Source organism: Sus scrofa, chromosome X, assembly GCF_000003025.6.
Source record: "Sus scrofa isolate TJ Tabasco breed Duroc chromosome X, Sscrofa11.1, whole genome shotgun sequence".
NCBI lineage: Eukaryota > Metazoa > Chordata > Mammalia > Artiodactyla > Suidae > Sus > Sus scrofa.
The window spans coordinates 111,814,092-111,830,492 of record NC_010461.5 but is presented as its reverse complement, the minus strand read 5'-3'; the positions used below and the strand labels follow the sequence as shown (position 1 = coordinate 111,830,492).

At 45.0% G+C, this 16,401-nt stretch overlaps 1 protein-coding gene across 15 annotated transcripts in view; it reads left to right on the top strand.

Moving 5' to 3' along the window:
- The window catches only part of ARHGEF6 (Rac/Cdc42 guanine nucleotide exchange factor 6), a 120,711-nt gene that overhangs the window by 86,703 nt on the left and 17,607 nt on the right, over window positions 1-16,401 (top strand). For all 15 annotated transcript variants that reach the window (XM_021080556.1, XM_021080559.1, XM_021080555.1 and 12 more), the window contains 5 exons: window positions 5,631-5,769; window positions 8,926-8,985; window positions 10,866-11,012; window positions 14,452-14,538; window positions 15,338-15,416. In XM_021080556.1, the coding sequence (XP_020936215.1) occupies window positions 5,631-5,769; window positions 8,926-8,985; window positions 10,866-11,012; window positions 14,452-14,538; window positions 15,338-15,416 (512 nt within the window). The remainder of the gene's footprint in view (window positions 1-5,630; window positions 5,770-8,925; window positions 8,986-10,865; window positions 11,013-14,451; window positions 14,539-15,337; window positions 15,417-16,401) is intronic.

The following is a 16,401-nucleotide window of genomic DNA, read 5'->3' as shown; positions in this document are numbered from 1 at the left end:
TTAAGGATCCCACGTTGCTGTGGCTGTGGTGTAGGCCTGCAGCTGCAGCTCCAGTTCTACCCCTAGCTGGGAACGTCCATATGCAGGTGCAGCCATAAAAAGGAAAAAAGTTTGATACACAGTTAATTGAAAGATTCTCAACTTGGGGGGGAGTTACTATACTCTGTTGGCTTGATTTTGGCTAGTGATTTTTAAAACTTATTTATTTATTTATTTTGTCTTTTTAGGGCCACATCCACGGCATATGGAGGTTCCCAGAATAGGGCCCCAATCGGAGCTGTAGCCGCCAGCCTATGCCACAGCCATAGCAATGTCAGATCCGAGCTGCATCTGTGACCTACACCACAGCTCACAGCAACGCTAGACCCTTAACCCACTGAATGACGCCAGGGATCGAACCTGTGTCCTCATGAATGCTAGTCAGATTCGTTTCTGCTGAGCCACGAGAGGAACTCCTTAGAGGCTTTTTTTAAGATTGAAATGTAGTTATTTACAGTGTCTCAAGTGTACAGAAAAGTGATTCAGCAAAATGATTCAAATATATAAAAATATATATTTATAAATAACTATATATAATATATAAATATTTAGATCTATTACATATTTATTATTATATACAATTATAACTATTTTATGTAATATATATTTATATTTAATATTTATTTTATATATTTTAAATCTATTTAAAATATGTAAGATACATTTTCATATATAAAATATAGATTTATATATAAATACACAACATACATTATATAAATATTTACATAATAGAAAAAAGATAAATATATATATTTACATTTTTATTTTCAGATTCTTTTCCCATATAGGTTATTGCAGAATACTGAGTATAGTTCCCTATGCTATACAGTAGGGACTTGTTGTTTATTTATTTCATGCACAGTTAGTGATTTTTCTTTGAGAATTTTATATCCCTTGAAAGGATGGAAGACTCACTGGAGTCTCATAGAACTGACTTTTTATCCTAGTGGTTTATTTGCATGCAAGGAATGGAAATTAAATTAAAATACTTGGAGTCATCCTCAGAGGTGCTTCTGGTATAATCTCAGCTATTTTCTATGTATCTTTTGGTAGTTTATGCTCATATCTTAGAGGCAAAGCATAGGTGAATGACATTTGCATAAAATTCAGATTAAAACTCTGTTTTATATGAAGGTTTCAGCTGAAATAGAGACATCGGTGGACTTGTGCTAAAGCTGTAGATGCTTAGCAGCAGGAAAACCACTGAGAGTCAGAGCGGGCCAGTCAGGTGAACGTCTCTACTTCGGCCTGCAGGTGGCAGTATCGCACCAGACATGCTGGCGATGCTTGGCAGTGAGACCAAGCGCAGCCCTGAAACCGTATGATTGTGTGCGTTGGTGCCTTGTGAAAAATGCAGTCACACATTATTTGAATTTGGAGATAGAAGCAGCCCCCCACCTTGCTATGTTCCCCACATTTACATATATTTGAATGAGTGCCCCAGTCCTTTGCGCGCTCCGGGGCGAGGTCTTTTGGGATTTCCCCTCTCTGTCCCCTTCTGCTTTGCTACTGTAGCTGTTTCTTCCTGGGAGGAACCTCACCCGTACAGAAATACCCACTTCAGTCCCGTGCTTCGGTGTGGCATCCCTTCTTTTCACCAGGGCGAGGGACGGGAGTGAAAAGACAGAGCCGGGAGAGGAGGAGAGAGCCCCCAGACAGGTCTAGCGCAGGCCCTCGCTGCCGCTGGATCGCAGTGGCCACCGCAGACACCACGTGTGCTTTGCCTCTTGGTAGGTTTAGTCTCGCTCTGGTCTCCATTGTTGTCCGCCATGAAGGCTCTGAGAAAAATCGAGAGCTGTGGCCTTGCTTCCCGGACAAAGAGCCCAGGAATAATTCTGAGACTGGGTTCTGCTCTGGCCTTGAGGAGCCAGGGAGAGACGCGAGACTGATCACAAGCAAAAAGGGGTCTCGACACAAAAGAAGCAGGCAGCCGAGGCTCTGGGACTGGCTCAGTGAAAAAAGGGATTATAGAGACCCACCCAACCTGCCCCCCCCACCCCAGTGATTCCCGTGAAAGGCTGGTGGGGAGAGTAAGAAGGGGGAAACAGCTGACCCTTTTCTAGCTGCTCTAGGTAGAGTTTTCATCGTTTAGAATAGAAATCTGTGCAGAGATGCTACAGAAACAGTGTTATGTGAGATGGGTCAGCCCCATAGGGTTATTATTATTTTTGGTTTTATTGACGTCGAGTTGATTTACAAGGTTGTGGTCATTTCTGCTGTACGACAAAGCCATTCAGTTATGCTTGTACGTACATCCGTTCTCTTTCAGATTCCTTTTCCACTTGCATCACACATACAGAACGCCTTAAGCTTGGAAGGCATTTCAAGCAGGCTGTAGAAAAATTAAAAGCTGCATTTTATTTTTTTAAAATTTTTTGGCTTTATAATGCTCTTTATTTTTTTCATTATAGCTGGTTTACAAAAGCTGCATTTTAAAGACAGGTTGTGTTTTGGTATAATGATGCACGTTTGTGTATTATATTTGTGTATAACAATGTTAATGTATGCATTAAATTTATTCGGCTAAGTAAAATGTGTCTTTTAGGATCTATTTATCCTAATGGGCAGTGGCTTTGTAAGACAGATTTCTTTTTTTTGGTTGCACTAGTAAAAAATGTTATTTTTTTCCCCCAATAGCCAGGGTTTTCTTCTGAGACAGTGATCTCATGTTATATGGAAAACATTTAAAAATTTCTTTTGTAACATCCAACAAGCCTAGAAGGTAGAGAGCTGCAGGGAAAGGAATAAAGTGCACATTAGCATTTGCTTTTAATTGTCACTCTTGTGTCAATTAGAGTAGAGCATTGAAAATGCGGGCAGTCATTTAGTCATGGAAAGGAAAAATAAGACTTGTTTTACCAAATTGAAAAGAAATTAGGAAAGTGATTTTCTCACAATTACGTTTCTACTCAAATGCACTCTCCAACTTCAAGTTATTTTCCTAATTATATTTTATATGTAGTGATTTTTTTTTTAAGTCTAAGCTAAATCTGACCCTGAGGCAGACTAACCTAGCTGTTTCCCTAGTCACTTGCGGTAGCCACTCTTTCTTTTTCTTTTTTTAAAATTTTGATTGGAGCATAGTTGACTTACAACATTGTGTTAATTTCAAGTATACAGCAAAAGCGAATTAAGTCTACATGATAACTAATATACATACATCTATATATACCTCTTTTTAAAGTGATTTTTATTTTTTCATTACAGTTGGTTTACTATGTGTACGTCTTTTTTAGATTTTTTTCCCATTATAGGTTATTACAAGATATTGAATGTAGTTCCCTGTGCTATACAGTAGGTCCTTGTTTATTTTATACATAGTGGTTTGCATCTGTTAATCCCAAACTCCTAATTTATCCCTTCCCAGCCCTTTCCCCCTTGGTAACCAAGTTTGTGAGTCTATTACTGGTTTGTTTGTGTGAGTGTTTGTTTTTTGGCCACACCCTTGGCATTTGAGAGTTCCCAGGCCAGGGATTGAACTCGAGCCACAGCAGTGACCCGAGTCCCTGCAGTGACAATGCTGGAAACTTAACCTGCTGAGCCACATGGGAACTCCTATTTCTGTTTTGTACATACGTTCATTTGTATCCTTTTTTTAGATTCCAAATATACGTGATATAATATGGTATTTGTCTTTCTCTGTCTGACTTACTTCACCTAGTTTGATCCAAAGCACTATTTCTTATAGAAGTTCTCCCAATATTTAAGCTTTGAAATTTGAGTAGGAAGTAGGTTTTATCTCTGATTTACAGATGAGTCAGCTGAGGTTGGTAACTGATCCAGGGTCACCAATTGTGTTTTATGATTTCAAATCAAGGGTACTTCCCTCCCCTCACCTGCTTCTGGAGCAAGACTGCAGAAATCGATAAAACAGTCAGCATTGATTGCTACACGTCTCACTCAGGTGAGATGTAGCTTCCGAGAAGGTGGCCATTCCTGGCCCCCTTTCCCTCTGGCATCCCTGTGATTCTGCGTGACTCAAGTTCCGGTACAACAGCCGAAACGCCATCCTTTTCTCTCTTGCTCACAAAAGCCCAAGGAGAGGGAGTTCCCCTTGTGGCTCAGTGCGTTAAGAACCCAACTAGTATCCCTGAGGTTGCGGGTTCGATCCCTGGCCATGCTCAGTGGGTTAAGGATCCGGCATTGCCGTGAGCTGCAGTGTAGGTCGAAGTCGCTGCTCACTCTGGTGTTGCTGTGGCTGTGGTCTAGGCCAGCAGCTGCAGCTCTGACTCGCCCTCTAGCCTGGGAACTTCCACATGCTTCAGGTGCGGCCCTCAAAAGAAAAAAAAAAAAAAGCCCAAGGAGAGGGAGAGTGTCTTTAGCGGGGGTAACCTGCACACCACCCCATCTCCAACCCACCTAGAATGTTACCACTGCTAGCAAGTTTCTATGAACACAATTTATGGCCACAGGCCACAGTTGGGACCTGCTGCGTAAGATGTAGTCCAGGGAGCGTGTGTACGTGGCTTGGTGGTCGAGGGTTCCTATGGGAGGGTGATAAGATTGGTGGGGCCCGTGAGAGTCTAAAGAGACTTGATCTTGCAGGCAACTGGAAGTTCTTGAGTAGGAAAGCAACAGGATTAAAGTGGTGGTTCAGAAGCCAGGAGGTCTGTGGGGCCATTGCAGTGGGATGAGATGCAGAAAGGATATAGCTATAGATACGCTACAGATGGGGTGAGAGGAAGACCTGAACTGAGTCAGTGCTAGTGGGAACGGAGAGGAAGCAACAGAAACAAGAAGGCTTGTGACGGATTGGATAGACGTGCGCAAGCAAGGAGGGAGAGGGGTCAAGTCATAAGGCAGCCTTACCGCTTTAATTCCATTTTGCATGAGCGTAAAGGAAAATGATCTCGCAGCCCCAGGGCTCGTTATCCCATTGGCGGGAAGGAGACATTCCAGAGGGTTCTGAGGGGCAGAGAAAACCCAAGCTTAGACTTGGACATTTGCAGGACGTGCCTCTTAAGATGTGAATACAGTCTTTTTCGGGGTGGGGGGGGTGGCGCACGGGTGGCACTGCTTTCAGATCCCAGGTGAAGTGCCTTCGTGGTTAGTCACGCAAACATGCTGCTCTCGGAATAGGACTCGATTCTGGAGCACCAGAAGGGGGTGTCCGGGGGGAAGGGAGCAGGTGGTGAGTTACTACTCTTGGCATCTTGCTGGCCATGTTCGCAGTGACTAAGAAAAGATTTTTGTCAAACCTGACATCGAGGTCATCTGATAGATGTGACGCTCCATGCCTCTGGGTGCAGGCCTCTTAAGGGCAGGCATTTTTGTTTTCTTCACGGCGGTTTCTCCTGCAGAGCACAGAGCCCCTCACTTCGTCCATGCTCTGTAAACAATCGTTGGATGCAGAAATGAGGCCAGGGGGTGTGTGGTGTGTGTGTCTCCCTACGTGCCAGACACCACCATGGCCCAGTGCTGCGTGCAGGGCTGATTGAACTGCGTTGGAATGCATTGCACAGCATGTGGGCTGGTGATACAGGACCTATTTGGTTTTATATTCTGTGAAATGCAGTACAAATAATGTTCAGTGGCTAACGCTGTACATGGGATCCTAAGCAGTAACAACACGATATCTGTTCTTCTGCTAGTGATGATCTGGAACGATTTATGGAAAATCAAGGTGCATCCAGCCCAGGTATTCTCATTCTAACGACGAGCCTCAGCAAACCGTTCATGCGCCTGGAAAAGTATGTTACTCTCTTGCAAGAGCTGGAACGGCACATGGAGGTAAGAGGAGGCGCGCTGTTTAAAGCTTGCGTACGAAGGATGGGCCTCCACTCTGCAGGAAACAGCAGTCCGCCTCCCGACTAGCTTGGCGAGGAGTTCAGAGCAGGCCTTGGTTTCAAATTGTACTGGGCGCAGCCTGCTGTCTTCCTGAGCTTTTCATTTTCCTCTTTATGTGGCAAAATAAGAAGGGGGCATTCTTTTTCTTTTTTCCCTCTGAAGATTTTGTTTTACTTTTATTTTTTCCAGCTCTCTTGAGGTATGATTGACCAATAAAAATCGGATACACTTAGGTCGGACAACGTGACTCTTTTTAAGGTGTACGGTGCAGTGGTTTCATATGTGTACCATCGTGAGATGATGGCGTCAGTCATGCTAATTAATTAGCACATCCATCAGCTCACGTGCTTACCCTTTGTTTTTACGGTGAGAACATGTCTACGCTTTTAGCGACTTTGGAGTATACAGTGCAGCATTATGAATGAGAATCATGCTGCACCGCCAGGACTTCACGTCTAACTGAAAGCCAGCCATCCTTTACTGTTAAATTGTCAGACCATGCTCACGGAGTTCCCGTCATGGCGCGGTGGAAACGAATCTGACGAGGAACCATGAGGTTGCGGGTTCGATCCCTGGCCTCGCTCCGTGGGTTAAGCATCTGGCATTGCCCTGAGCTGTGCTGTAGGTCGCAGATGAGGCTCAGGTCTAGCGTAGCTGGGCTGTGGTGGAGGCCGGCAGTTGGACCTCCAGTTGGACCCCTAGCCTGGGAACCTCCATGTGCCGAGGTTGCGGCCCTACAAAGGACAAGAGACAAAAATCAGTAAATCAATAAATCAATATTCAGTCCATTCTCCCCCCCACCCCTGTCTCCTCGCAGCCCTGGTCCTGCTGCTTTTCTACAGTCTCTGCTGGCTTGTTGGCCTAGGTTTTCTTTGGCCCTCTCATCTGTAGATGGTGGCTCTACAGAGAAATCTTCCGCCGAAACATCTTCTGTTGCTTTGCTCTGTGAACCAGCTTTCTTGCGGGGGATAAAACAGAGCAAAAGAGCATCAGCAAATGTAAAGGACATTTTCATCATAGACAAGAGTGTTTCTCCCTAGAGCACTGCGCTCCGTCCGCTTTCTGACTCCGAATTATGATGGAAGATTCTAGTAGTTCCTTAAAGATGAATGAACGGCTTCAACTGTTTCTCCCTTTAGGCCTCCAGACAGCTGCGTCAAAGCCCCCTGACGTTTTGTTCCTGAGCTTACAGTCTCCTTGCAACAGCCAGGAACCCAGCTGTCACCTTTTCTAAATATTCTGCTAATCGAACATTTTGGCATCGAGCGCCCGGCCGTCTTATTAAAAGCCAATCAATAAGGGTGGCTGCTGGAGCCGTTCCTGTGCGATGGAGCTTGGGGGGTGGGGGTGGAGGTGTGGGTGGGGAAGGAGGGCCCGCTGGGTGAGGCCGCCTTTACCCTACTTGTTCTTCCTGTGTCTGGGGAAAGGTTTTGAGGTTTCAAGGGGTTTGATTATCTTTAAAGAAAAAGGTTGCACGCTGCCGGTCTTGTCAGCATTTGTAAGGATCGAAGGCGTGTACTCTGAGTGAAACCACATTCTCAGGTTATTTGACCTGCCGGAAAGCTGGAGGCAGTGGGGGCTCGTGAGTAAATGCTGTCGGAATGAAATTTCGGTTAGGGCCCGGGAAGGCGTTGCCCTCTGGATGGCTTTCCAAAAGCTAAACCAGTTCGCTCAACCGTTTGAGGTTTGCCCCTCCTTTTTGGTGATCACAAAAATCCAGAAACGAGGGGCCTCAGGTTCTGTACCCGCTCGGGGCTGAAATACGAGCATACACTTCGCTTGCGGGGGGAGAATCCCCAGGTGCTCCTCCCCCTCAGATCCCCGGCCTTGGCCTTGGCCGTCTCCCTTCCAGCCCCTTTCCACTCCCCCCGCCACGTGCGGCAGGTCCCCAGCCTTGGGCCTCTGAGGGCGGGTTCCCTCCCTCAGATAACACACACCCTTAGTTGGCCACCTGATGATGACACACCTTAGCCAGCTTTCTGGCCAATGAGCATGGCTGCTGGCTCTTGCTGGGGGCGAACTTGAACTTCTCCATCATCGGTTGATTTGAGGAAGGATAAATTTAACTACAGAGGAACACAAGCTTTCTTTTCCTTAAGCAGTGCTGTTCTTGGCTTGGGTCAGACCCCTAATCTACTCAGCTCTGTATTTCATCACCCAAGGCTGGTTGAACAGCAGACTCTGTCTTCGCCTGACTCCAGCTGAATTCCAAAGGTTAGCTCTGCATCTCCCCCAGGAAGCTTGACTGGCCCTTCATAAACAGTTATGGAGCTATGGATCCCTCAAAGCTGGTTTTGAACCTGCTCGCTTGTCGGGGTTGTGAGCACCATGGAATTGCAGGCCAAACATAATAAGCTTGCTGAAGAAGGGGCACATGGTATGAAGCTTGGAATTTTTTCCCATCTGCCGTGTGGAATCTGCTAAAAAAAAAAAAAAAAAAATGGAGGCATTTTAAGAAATGAGAGTGGATTGATTTTTCTCTACCCATCACTCTGTTTCTACAATTCCCTACCTCTTGTCATTTACTAACAAGAGGACCTAATGATGCCCCCCAAATAATTATTATTTATTATCTACAGTATAACAGCAAAAAGGGAAATGGGAACTCTTGCCTAATAACTATACCTAGGATGTTATTACCAAATATATAAAGGGTTCCCAGACTGGGTCACCTTGCCGTACGATAGAAAATTGACAGAACACTGTAAACTAGCTATAATGGAAAAAAATAAAAATCATTATATTAAAAAAAAGGAAAAAGAAAAAAAAAAGTGTTCCCAGCTGCCTTAATTTCTTCATCACTTAATCATTAGAGATGCTGTGATTCCAAATGCTCAAATTCTGTTCTATTTTTTAATCTTGAAATGAGCACATAAGAAAACGGACTTTTTTTTCTTTTGGGGTACAGTTCTATGACTTTTTAACAAGTGTATAGATTCGAGTTACCACTGCCACCATTGCGATATAGAACAGTTACATCGTCCCTCAAAATGTCCTCTTTCTATCTCTTTGCAGCCTCACCCTCCTCCCACCCCTAACCCCTGGCATCTGCTGATCTGTTCTCCTTTAATATTGTTTTAAAATGTATTCCTTTAATAGGATACGCATCCAGATCATCAGGATATTCTGAAAGCAATCATAGCATTCAAAACGCTCATGGTAGGTGATGCTCTAAAATTATAATTCTCCATTTTTTATGCTTTGTTCCTAAAAGAGTGACTTGTGTGTAATGTTTCTTTCCTTCTGCAAAGGTCTTTAGAGTGGAAATAATAAGCTCTAGTGACTGATGGTTTCATTGAATGTTGTCTTCCAAACATCATGCTCACCTGTGAAAGGTTGCCAGGCTGAGGGTATAAAGCAGTCACATTCGAAGTGTCTGCCACATTAAGCATGGCTGTGTAGGTGGGGGGTTTCCTTTTGTCTCTTTGTCTTTACCCCCGTGTTGCTCACCCTATGTCTGTGCAACTCGCCCTTCACTGATTGGCATCAATACTGGATTCATCTACTTGTGCCCGAAGGTGTGAGTCTGTTCTTTGCAAATGAAAAAGGAATCCTTTATCATATCTGAAAGGAAAAAACCCTACTAAAACACAATTGCTTTATATAGACTGCTATCAGAGATCCCTTAATCTTATATCTTGAACACGATGGCTAATGTCCTCTGGAACCCACCGATGCAAAACCGCTTGGTGGCATTTTAGGAGGAAAGGAAACGTTATCTGAGGTGGGTGATTGAGTGTCTGCAGCATTCCAAGTGACGGGGACGGGTGGTTACTTACTGATTCCGGCCCTAAGATTCTGATGCCACCTTCATCATCACCTTGCTTTTATTGCTGTTGAAAGATCTGTACCTGATGTGGCCACCGTTCAACAGCAATCTGAAGATCAGAATGTAATGTATCAGGTTAAAATTGGTGTTGGAGGTAAACAATAGTTGAAATATTGGCAGTTTTATGTGGTTCAAACTAAGAGGACAGCCCCCTGAAATCCATAGCATTTATCATTGCTTTTCGTGTCCCGTTTCTTTTTTCCTATGTAAACTGACTATAAAATGTCTCTTGAAAAATGATATTTTATTCTAATCCTTTTAAGTGTCGTGAAACTTGCTTTGTTGGTTATATTTATTCTCGTGCTTCAAAAATATGCGTGCAATTAATGTATTTCTTCAGGTTTCCATTTAGCTGAAAGGGGCAGCAGGGATTTTATAGTAAACACACCGCCAAACACGCTGACAGTCAGTTGGAAACAGTAACATAACTAACCATATGCTTATTTTCATATTGAATTTGGCATGAACACTGTTAAATTATTTTAGGATAACTTCACATTTTCTCAAGCTCAAGCAGAGATATATATATACAGTGCATATTTTCATACATATATATAGTATTCATACCACACGTATTTTTTTTTCTTGGCTTGTATTTTCAGTTTGTATTTGTGAAATTCAGCTGTATCCCGTTCTCAGTCCTTTTAGGGATAAAAATTAATTTACAATTTTTTCATAGCAATCGACTGCTGATCCCAAAACAAAGTACAGGGCAGTGCTTATGTTTCATTATTAGATCAATAAGGAATTTAATTTTCTCTTTCCGGATAACCCCTGGAGTCATTTTTAAAATTAAGATGTTACTCGGTTTGAAACTGAGTATGTGTTAGAAGAATAAAATTGCTTTGTAACTAAAAGCACGCTTTATGCAAAAGTAGACCAGACGGAGCAGGACGCCAAGCAGCAGATCTGAAGCTCCGGGTCCTGTTTGATGGAATTCTGCTCCTCTTGCGGGCAGGGAGAGGCAATCTCCTCTACCGTTTTATCTTGATGTTTTGACAAAATTAGAAGTAGCTCTTCCTTACAAAATGTTTGGGAGCTCAAGGCCGGAGATTTAAGGTAGTGGATCCATCTGACTGTCATGAATGGATCTGGTGATGGGACTCCAGTAGAAAGCTGAGAGTCCAAAGCTGCATCTTAACTTTAGCCTTGTTTTAGGTCTGTTTCAGAACAATTCCTTATTCCATGGTGTTCCGCTTTGGTTCTGTAGGGGCAGTGCCAAGATCTCAGAAAGAGAAAACAGCTGGAGTTGCAGATACTTTCTGAACCTATTCAGGCCTGGGAAGGAGAGGATATTAAAACCTTGGGAAATGTGATTTTTATGTCGCAAGTCATGGTGCAGTATGGAACGTGTGAGGTAAGATGCTTCACATCTCAACACCATGTCCTCCAGCTTTTATAGTTGTCTTGCTTTATTTCTTCCTCCGTCAAGGTCAAATGCTCAAACTCTCATATCGGAAGCTGAGCACCTGTTGTTTGCCCAACCCTCTGCTCCGTGCCATGGGCGGGAGTCAGGAGGAAAACCCAGCCATGATCTCCGCCTTCAAAGAACTCAAAGATGTGTTAAAACACAAGCTGCCGCTAGAAAACAAATCAAAATAGTCAGTGACAGATGGTGCGATCCCAACAATAGATTCCATGGAAGTTGAGAGAAGGGAGAGAGCAAGATAGGACTTGGCGGGCAGGGGGACGGGGAGGGTGATGAAGAGAAAGGGGGGCGGTTTGGGGAGTAGAGCTCATTCTTATCTCGGGAGAGGGCAGGAATGCAGGCACCGAGGAAGCCAGTTTATTAGGAGCAGAGGCAGCATCCTGGGCAGAGTGCAAGAGCAAACCGATTGGCTTCGATGCAGGCAGGTTGTGAAGAACCTCGATGTCCGACGAGAGTAGATCAGATGGAGGCATAGGGACCATGCGAGGCCTGAGTGGTGGAGGAGCACGACGAAGGGGGTGCTTCTGACACTTGGGCTGGAGGGGATGGGGCTAGAGACAGCCAACTGGGTTGGCAAGTGCTCAGTCCCCCCCAGGAAGGTGGTGGTAGGGACAATGAAACGTAAGGGGCAAAGCTGAGACCTGTATGGGAGGGGGTGAGCTGAAACCTAGAGGAGATGACGAATGTCATTTTATTTTATTTTTATAATGACATTTCTTTTTTCCATTAGAGCTGAAAAAAGGAGGTTCCCAGGCTAGGGGTCAAATTGGAGCTGTAGCTGCCGGCCTATGGCACAGCCACAGCAATGCAGGATCCAAGCCATGTCTGAGACCTACACCACAGATCATGGCAGCACTGGATCCTTAACCCACTGAGCGAGGCCAGGGATCGAACCCGCCACCTCATGGTTCCTAGTTGGATTTGTTTCCACTGCACCATGACGGGAACTCCAGATAATTTACTGGGTTTTTTGTTTGTTTGTTTTTTGTCTTTTTAGGGCCACACCCATGGCATATGCAGGTTCCCAGACTAGGGGTCCAGTCAGAGCTGCAGCTGCCAGCCACAGCCACAGCCACAGCCACGCGGGATCTGAGCCACGTCTGCGACCTACACCATAGCTCACGGCTGTGCCAGATCCTTAACCCACCGAGCAAGGCCAGGGATCGAACCCGCAACCTCATGGATGCTAGTCGGGTTCGTTAACTGCTGAGCCATGACGGGAACTCCGAATGTCATTTTAGACCTGGTAACTTTCAAGTGACAGTAGGGATCCAGGTGGAGCTCCTTTGTGGGCAGCTGCTGAAGCAGCATAGAAATGTGGGTGGGTCAGAGTGAGAGGCCGAGGTGCAGAGGTCCTGACAGTTGTCCCTTCCTGGGAAGGACGTATCCAGGGAGAAGCACAGAGGCCTGAAGATGGATTATATCTTTGAGGAAGGGGGCGGGGTAGGGGAAGAGGGTTGATTACACCACCTGGGTGATTTATGGGGTGATTTATGGGGTGATTTATGGGGTACTACAACTGCCTTCTCCCTCCCCAAATGTCTTCCTCTGCTCCCTGACAAGTCTCTGTCAGAGATTCATGACTTCGGGTTAATACGGTTACCAAAGGGGAAAGGGGCGAGAGAGGGGTCCATTAGGAGTTTGAGATGAACAGATACGCACCAGGGTACATCCCAGGGACACCGCAAAGCCCTGCGCGGCCGCACAGGGACCTCGCCTCAATCTCTTGTAATAACCTGTGATGGAAAAGAATCTGGAAAAAAGCACGGGTGTGTGTTTATGTATAACTGAGTCACTTTGCTGTACACCCGAAACGGACGCAACGTTGTAAATCGAGTATGCCTCGATTAAAACATTGGGAAAAACATGAACCGTGTCATTTAAAAGGCAGATACCCTGGGGAAGGTTAATGCGGTGAGTCTAACATTCTTTCGTACCTTTGGGATAAGCAGCCTCTCGGGACTCAGTGCACAGGGGAAAAAGAAGCCAAAGCAGAAGATAGAGGAGAACGAGGGGAGCTGTGATGTCCCAGAAATTCTGGGAGGAGCATTTCAAAGTGGGCAGCCTGCGACTATGGAGACGGGGAAGAAGCCATTGGATTTCGCTGGAAGGCAGTGATGGATGACTTGGAGAGAGCGGCAGGGATGCAGTTAAGGAGGGCTTAATGGGGAGAAAATGAAGGCAGCAAGTAATTTGGCGACAAAATGTCACGAAATGGGATGTTATGTCTAAGGAGCCACCGGGGCAAGTGAGAGCCTGTGTAACAGACAGGAGCTGTGCCTTTGGTAAAGGCAGCAGGGAAAGCGAGTTCCACAGGAGAGGCAGCTGGCAGCAGGGAGAGGAGATGAGCTGCCCGTAGGAGACCCAACAAGAGAAAGACGTGAGAGAGGGCAGAATACTTGTTAGAAAACTCAGCCCGCAGAGGCTGCTGTCCTCAGGTGGGAGGATGGAGAGGGGCAGGGACACCTGTAGCGGAGGAGGCTGGAGGCACAAGCACAGGACTTGCAGATCTGTTTACAGATTCGGAGGAGCCCTTGTGTGCAAACTTTCCTTTAGTGGCATTTTCAAAAGTATTCAAAAGTATTTATTTCTTTGTTTTACACAGGTATAATAATTATTGTGTAGTCACTGATTCGCAGTAATTTTATTTATTTATTTATTTATTTATTTATTTATTTACTTATGTATGTATGTATTTATTTAGCTTTTTAGGTCCGCACCCGCGGCATATGGAGGTTCCCCAGCTAGGGGTCGAATCAGAGCTGCCACCACAGCCACAGCACCCTGGGATCCGAGCCTTGTCTGCGACCTACACCACGGCTCATGGCAACGCCGGATCCTTAACCCACGGAACAAGCCCAGGGATCAAACCTGCGTCCTCATGGATGCTAGTCAGGTTCGTTTCTGCTGAGCCACGATGGAAATGCCTAGCGGTAATTTTAGGAAGCCTTTAACATACATGTCAGAACATGATAAACTTCCAAGCACCTGAAAAACCCCTTTATTTAGCTGCTTTTCAAAGTAAAATCATTTCCACTTTGGGAACCTCAAGACCTGCATTGTGCTCTCGCTGCAGCTCGGACAGGAAGGCATCAACTGTGTGACTTTGTTGGCTTCCGTGTTTAGGAAAGAGGCATGGTTATTTGTATTTAACTGTTAGGTATAGGAAGGAGACAGATAAATTGTAGATTTATATCCTTTTTAAAGTAAAATTAAATTTGTACTTTGCAATAGAGTATCTTTTAAAAGAAATCACTCTTTGTGTTTCATTGCTTTATATAAGATTATAAAAAATGCTTCCAGAAATTCTTAATAAACAGAATGTGCAGTTTCTATTCTCCATTTAATCTTTTTCATTCCACTTCAGGAAAAAGAGGAGCGGTACCTCATGTTATTTTCAAGTGTCTTGATAATGTTGTCTGCAAGTCCTCGGATGAGTGGCTTTATCTATCAGGTTAGTAGATTTCATATAAAGCAAATAGCAAGACCTGTAATGAAAACAGGTTTCCATCCAGATGCAGTATTTCCACTGCGGCATTCAGAGCTCCAGCCAGAGGAGGCAGAATGTTCTGACCCCTCATCGTAATTAACCAGTTTAGAAGAGCAGATGTTCCTTCGAGCAGAGATCTTTTGTGTTACCGTAATGAGTTTATCCTGGATGTCCACTGCTCTGGTTATGAGCCAGGTATGAATGTATAACTAGAAATCTAAGCCCGCAACTAGATAAATTAGCAGGGGCATTTTATAGGCCCATAATGTACCATTATTGCTGAGAAAATAGAAAGGTGGGACCTGCCCCGTGATGGTCTGATTATAGTCACGTCACGTGACTCAGGTGTCTGCGAGGCAAGTCGTTCAAGTCCTTAGGAAATTCAGCTTCCTTCGGTCTGCTCCCCAGACTCGGACTATTATTAAGTTACTGTTGTCTGTCCGATCTCGGCCTAGCAATGACCAATTTTCATAGTTTCTGCTTTGTTTACTGATTCTCCCGCAAATGTGTTCGAAAAGGAAACTGTGATTAAATCCTGACCTTCTGGTTTAGGGTGTGTTTGCCAAACACATCCCACGTTTCCCCCTTGCTCTTTTGTCTGATTAACATTTGAAGCAGGGCAACACCTTATCTGTTGCCAGACCAGAGCGATATGTCGCGCCATAATTCAGCGGTGATTCCTAGGAGGGTGAGAAAAATCTGACAGAAACAAGCAGAGACATGTCTAAGCACAGAATTAATGGGAATGTTCTTTTGCCGGCAGGGAAAAATACCAGTCGCAGGCATGGTGGTGACCAGGTTAGATGAAACGGAAGGCAATGACTGCACGTTTGAAATCACAGGTGGGTGATTTTCTCCCTGTAGCTACTTGGAATCCTTTTTGGAATGGAGTGGGGTTTAAAAAAATAAACGCTATTATTTTCCGTTACGTAGTCCAGGAGCAAGGTTTACATGCGCCTGGCAAAGTACATTCCATTTCCTGGAATCATTAGGCTACTGCGATTGGCAGGGACCCCTCCTGGTCATTCAGAAGCCTCGGCTTTGCCATTGCTTTCAGTCTTCTCCGGCATAAAGAGCTACTGGTTAGAGCTACCAAGTAACAGCATGGACCGATGTAAATACAATTGTCTTCCCCTTCTGTCCTTGATCCCCTGGTGGTAGAGGAGCCGAAGACGTGGCCTTTTATCAGCAGTTGTATCATCAGCCTATGAATGAGCAAGATTTGATCGGGTTTCTAAAAAGTGGCGAAAAGTCACGAAAATTGTCTTCATAAAATGAGCACAATGCCGCATCTCGATGATGCTCCCTGACATTTTGGCCTTTTGTCCCTTTTGCCAAACCTGGTTGATATTCATGCAACGGTTGAGATTTTTGCACTGATTCGGCCTGATGGTTGACGCTGAGATGCTGGTCCCAGGCCTCGATCCTTCTTCCCGAAAGGGAGCCCAAGATTGGGTGTTGGCCTAAGCACTGTGACCACTCCAACCAACTACGGTTGCATCTTGCTTCAACCTTGATATGGGATAGAGCAGTACAAAGTCCCCATTTTCGACTATGAACCAGATGGACCCTGGGCTTAAATATTGAGGTCGTAAGTTTGTTTACAGCAAAGTTTTATACTCCTTCCGAGACTCCGTAAGCAGTAGAAATCGAGGACTTTCATTTTTTAATTTTTTGCTTTTTAGGGCCACACATGTGGTATATGGACGTTCCCAGGTGCTGTAGGTGCCGGTCTACACCACAGCCACAGCAATGCGGGATCTCCGCCACATCACAGCTCACGGCAATGCTGGATCCTTAACCCACTGAGCAGGGCCAGGAATCAAC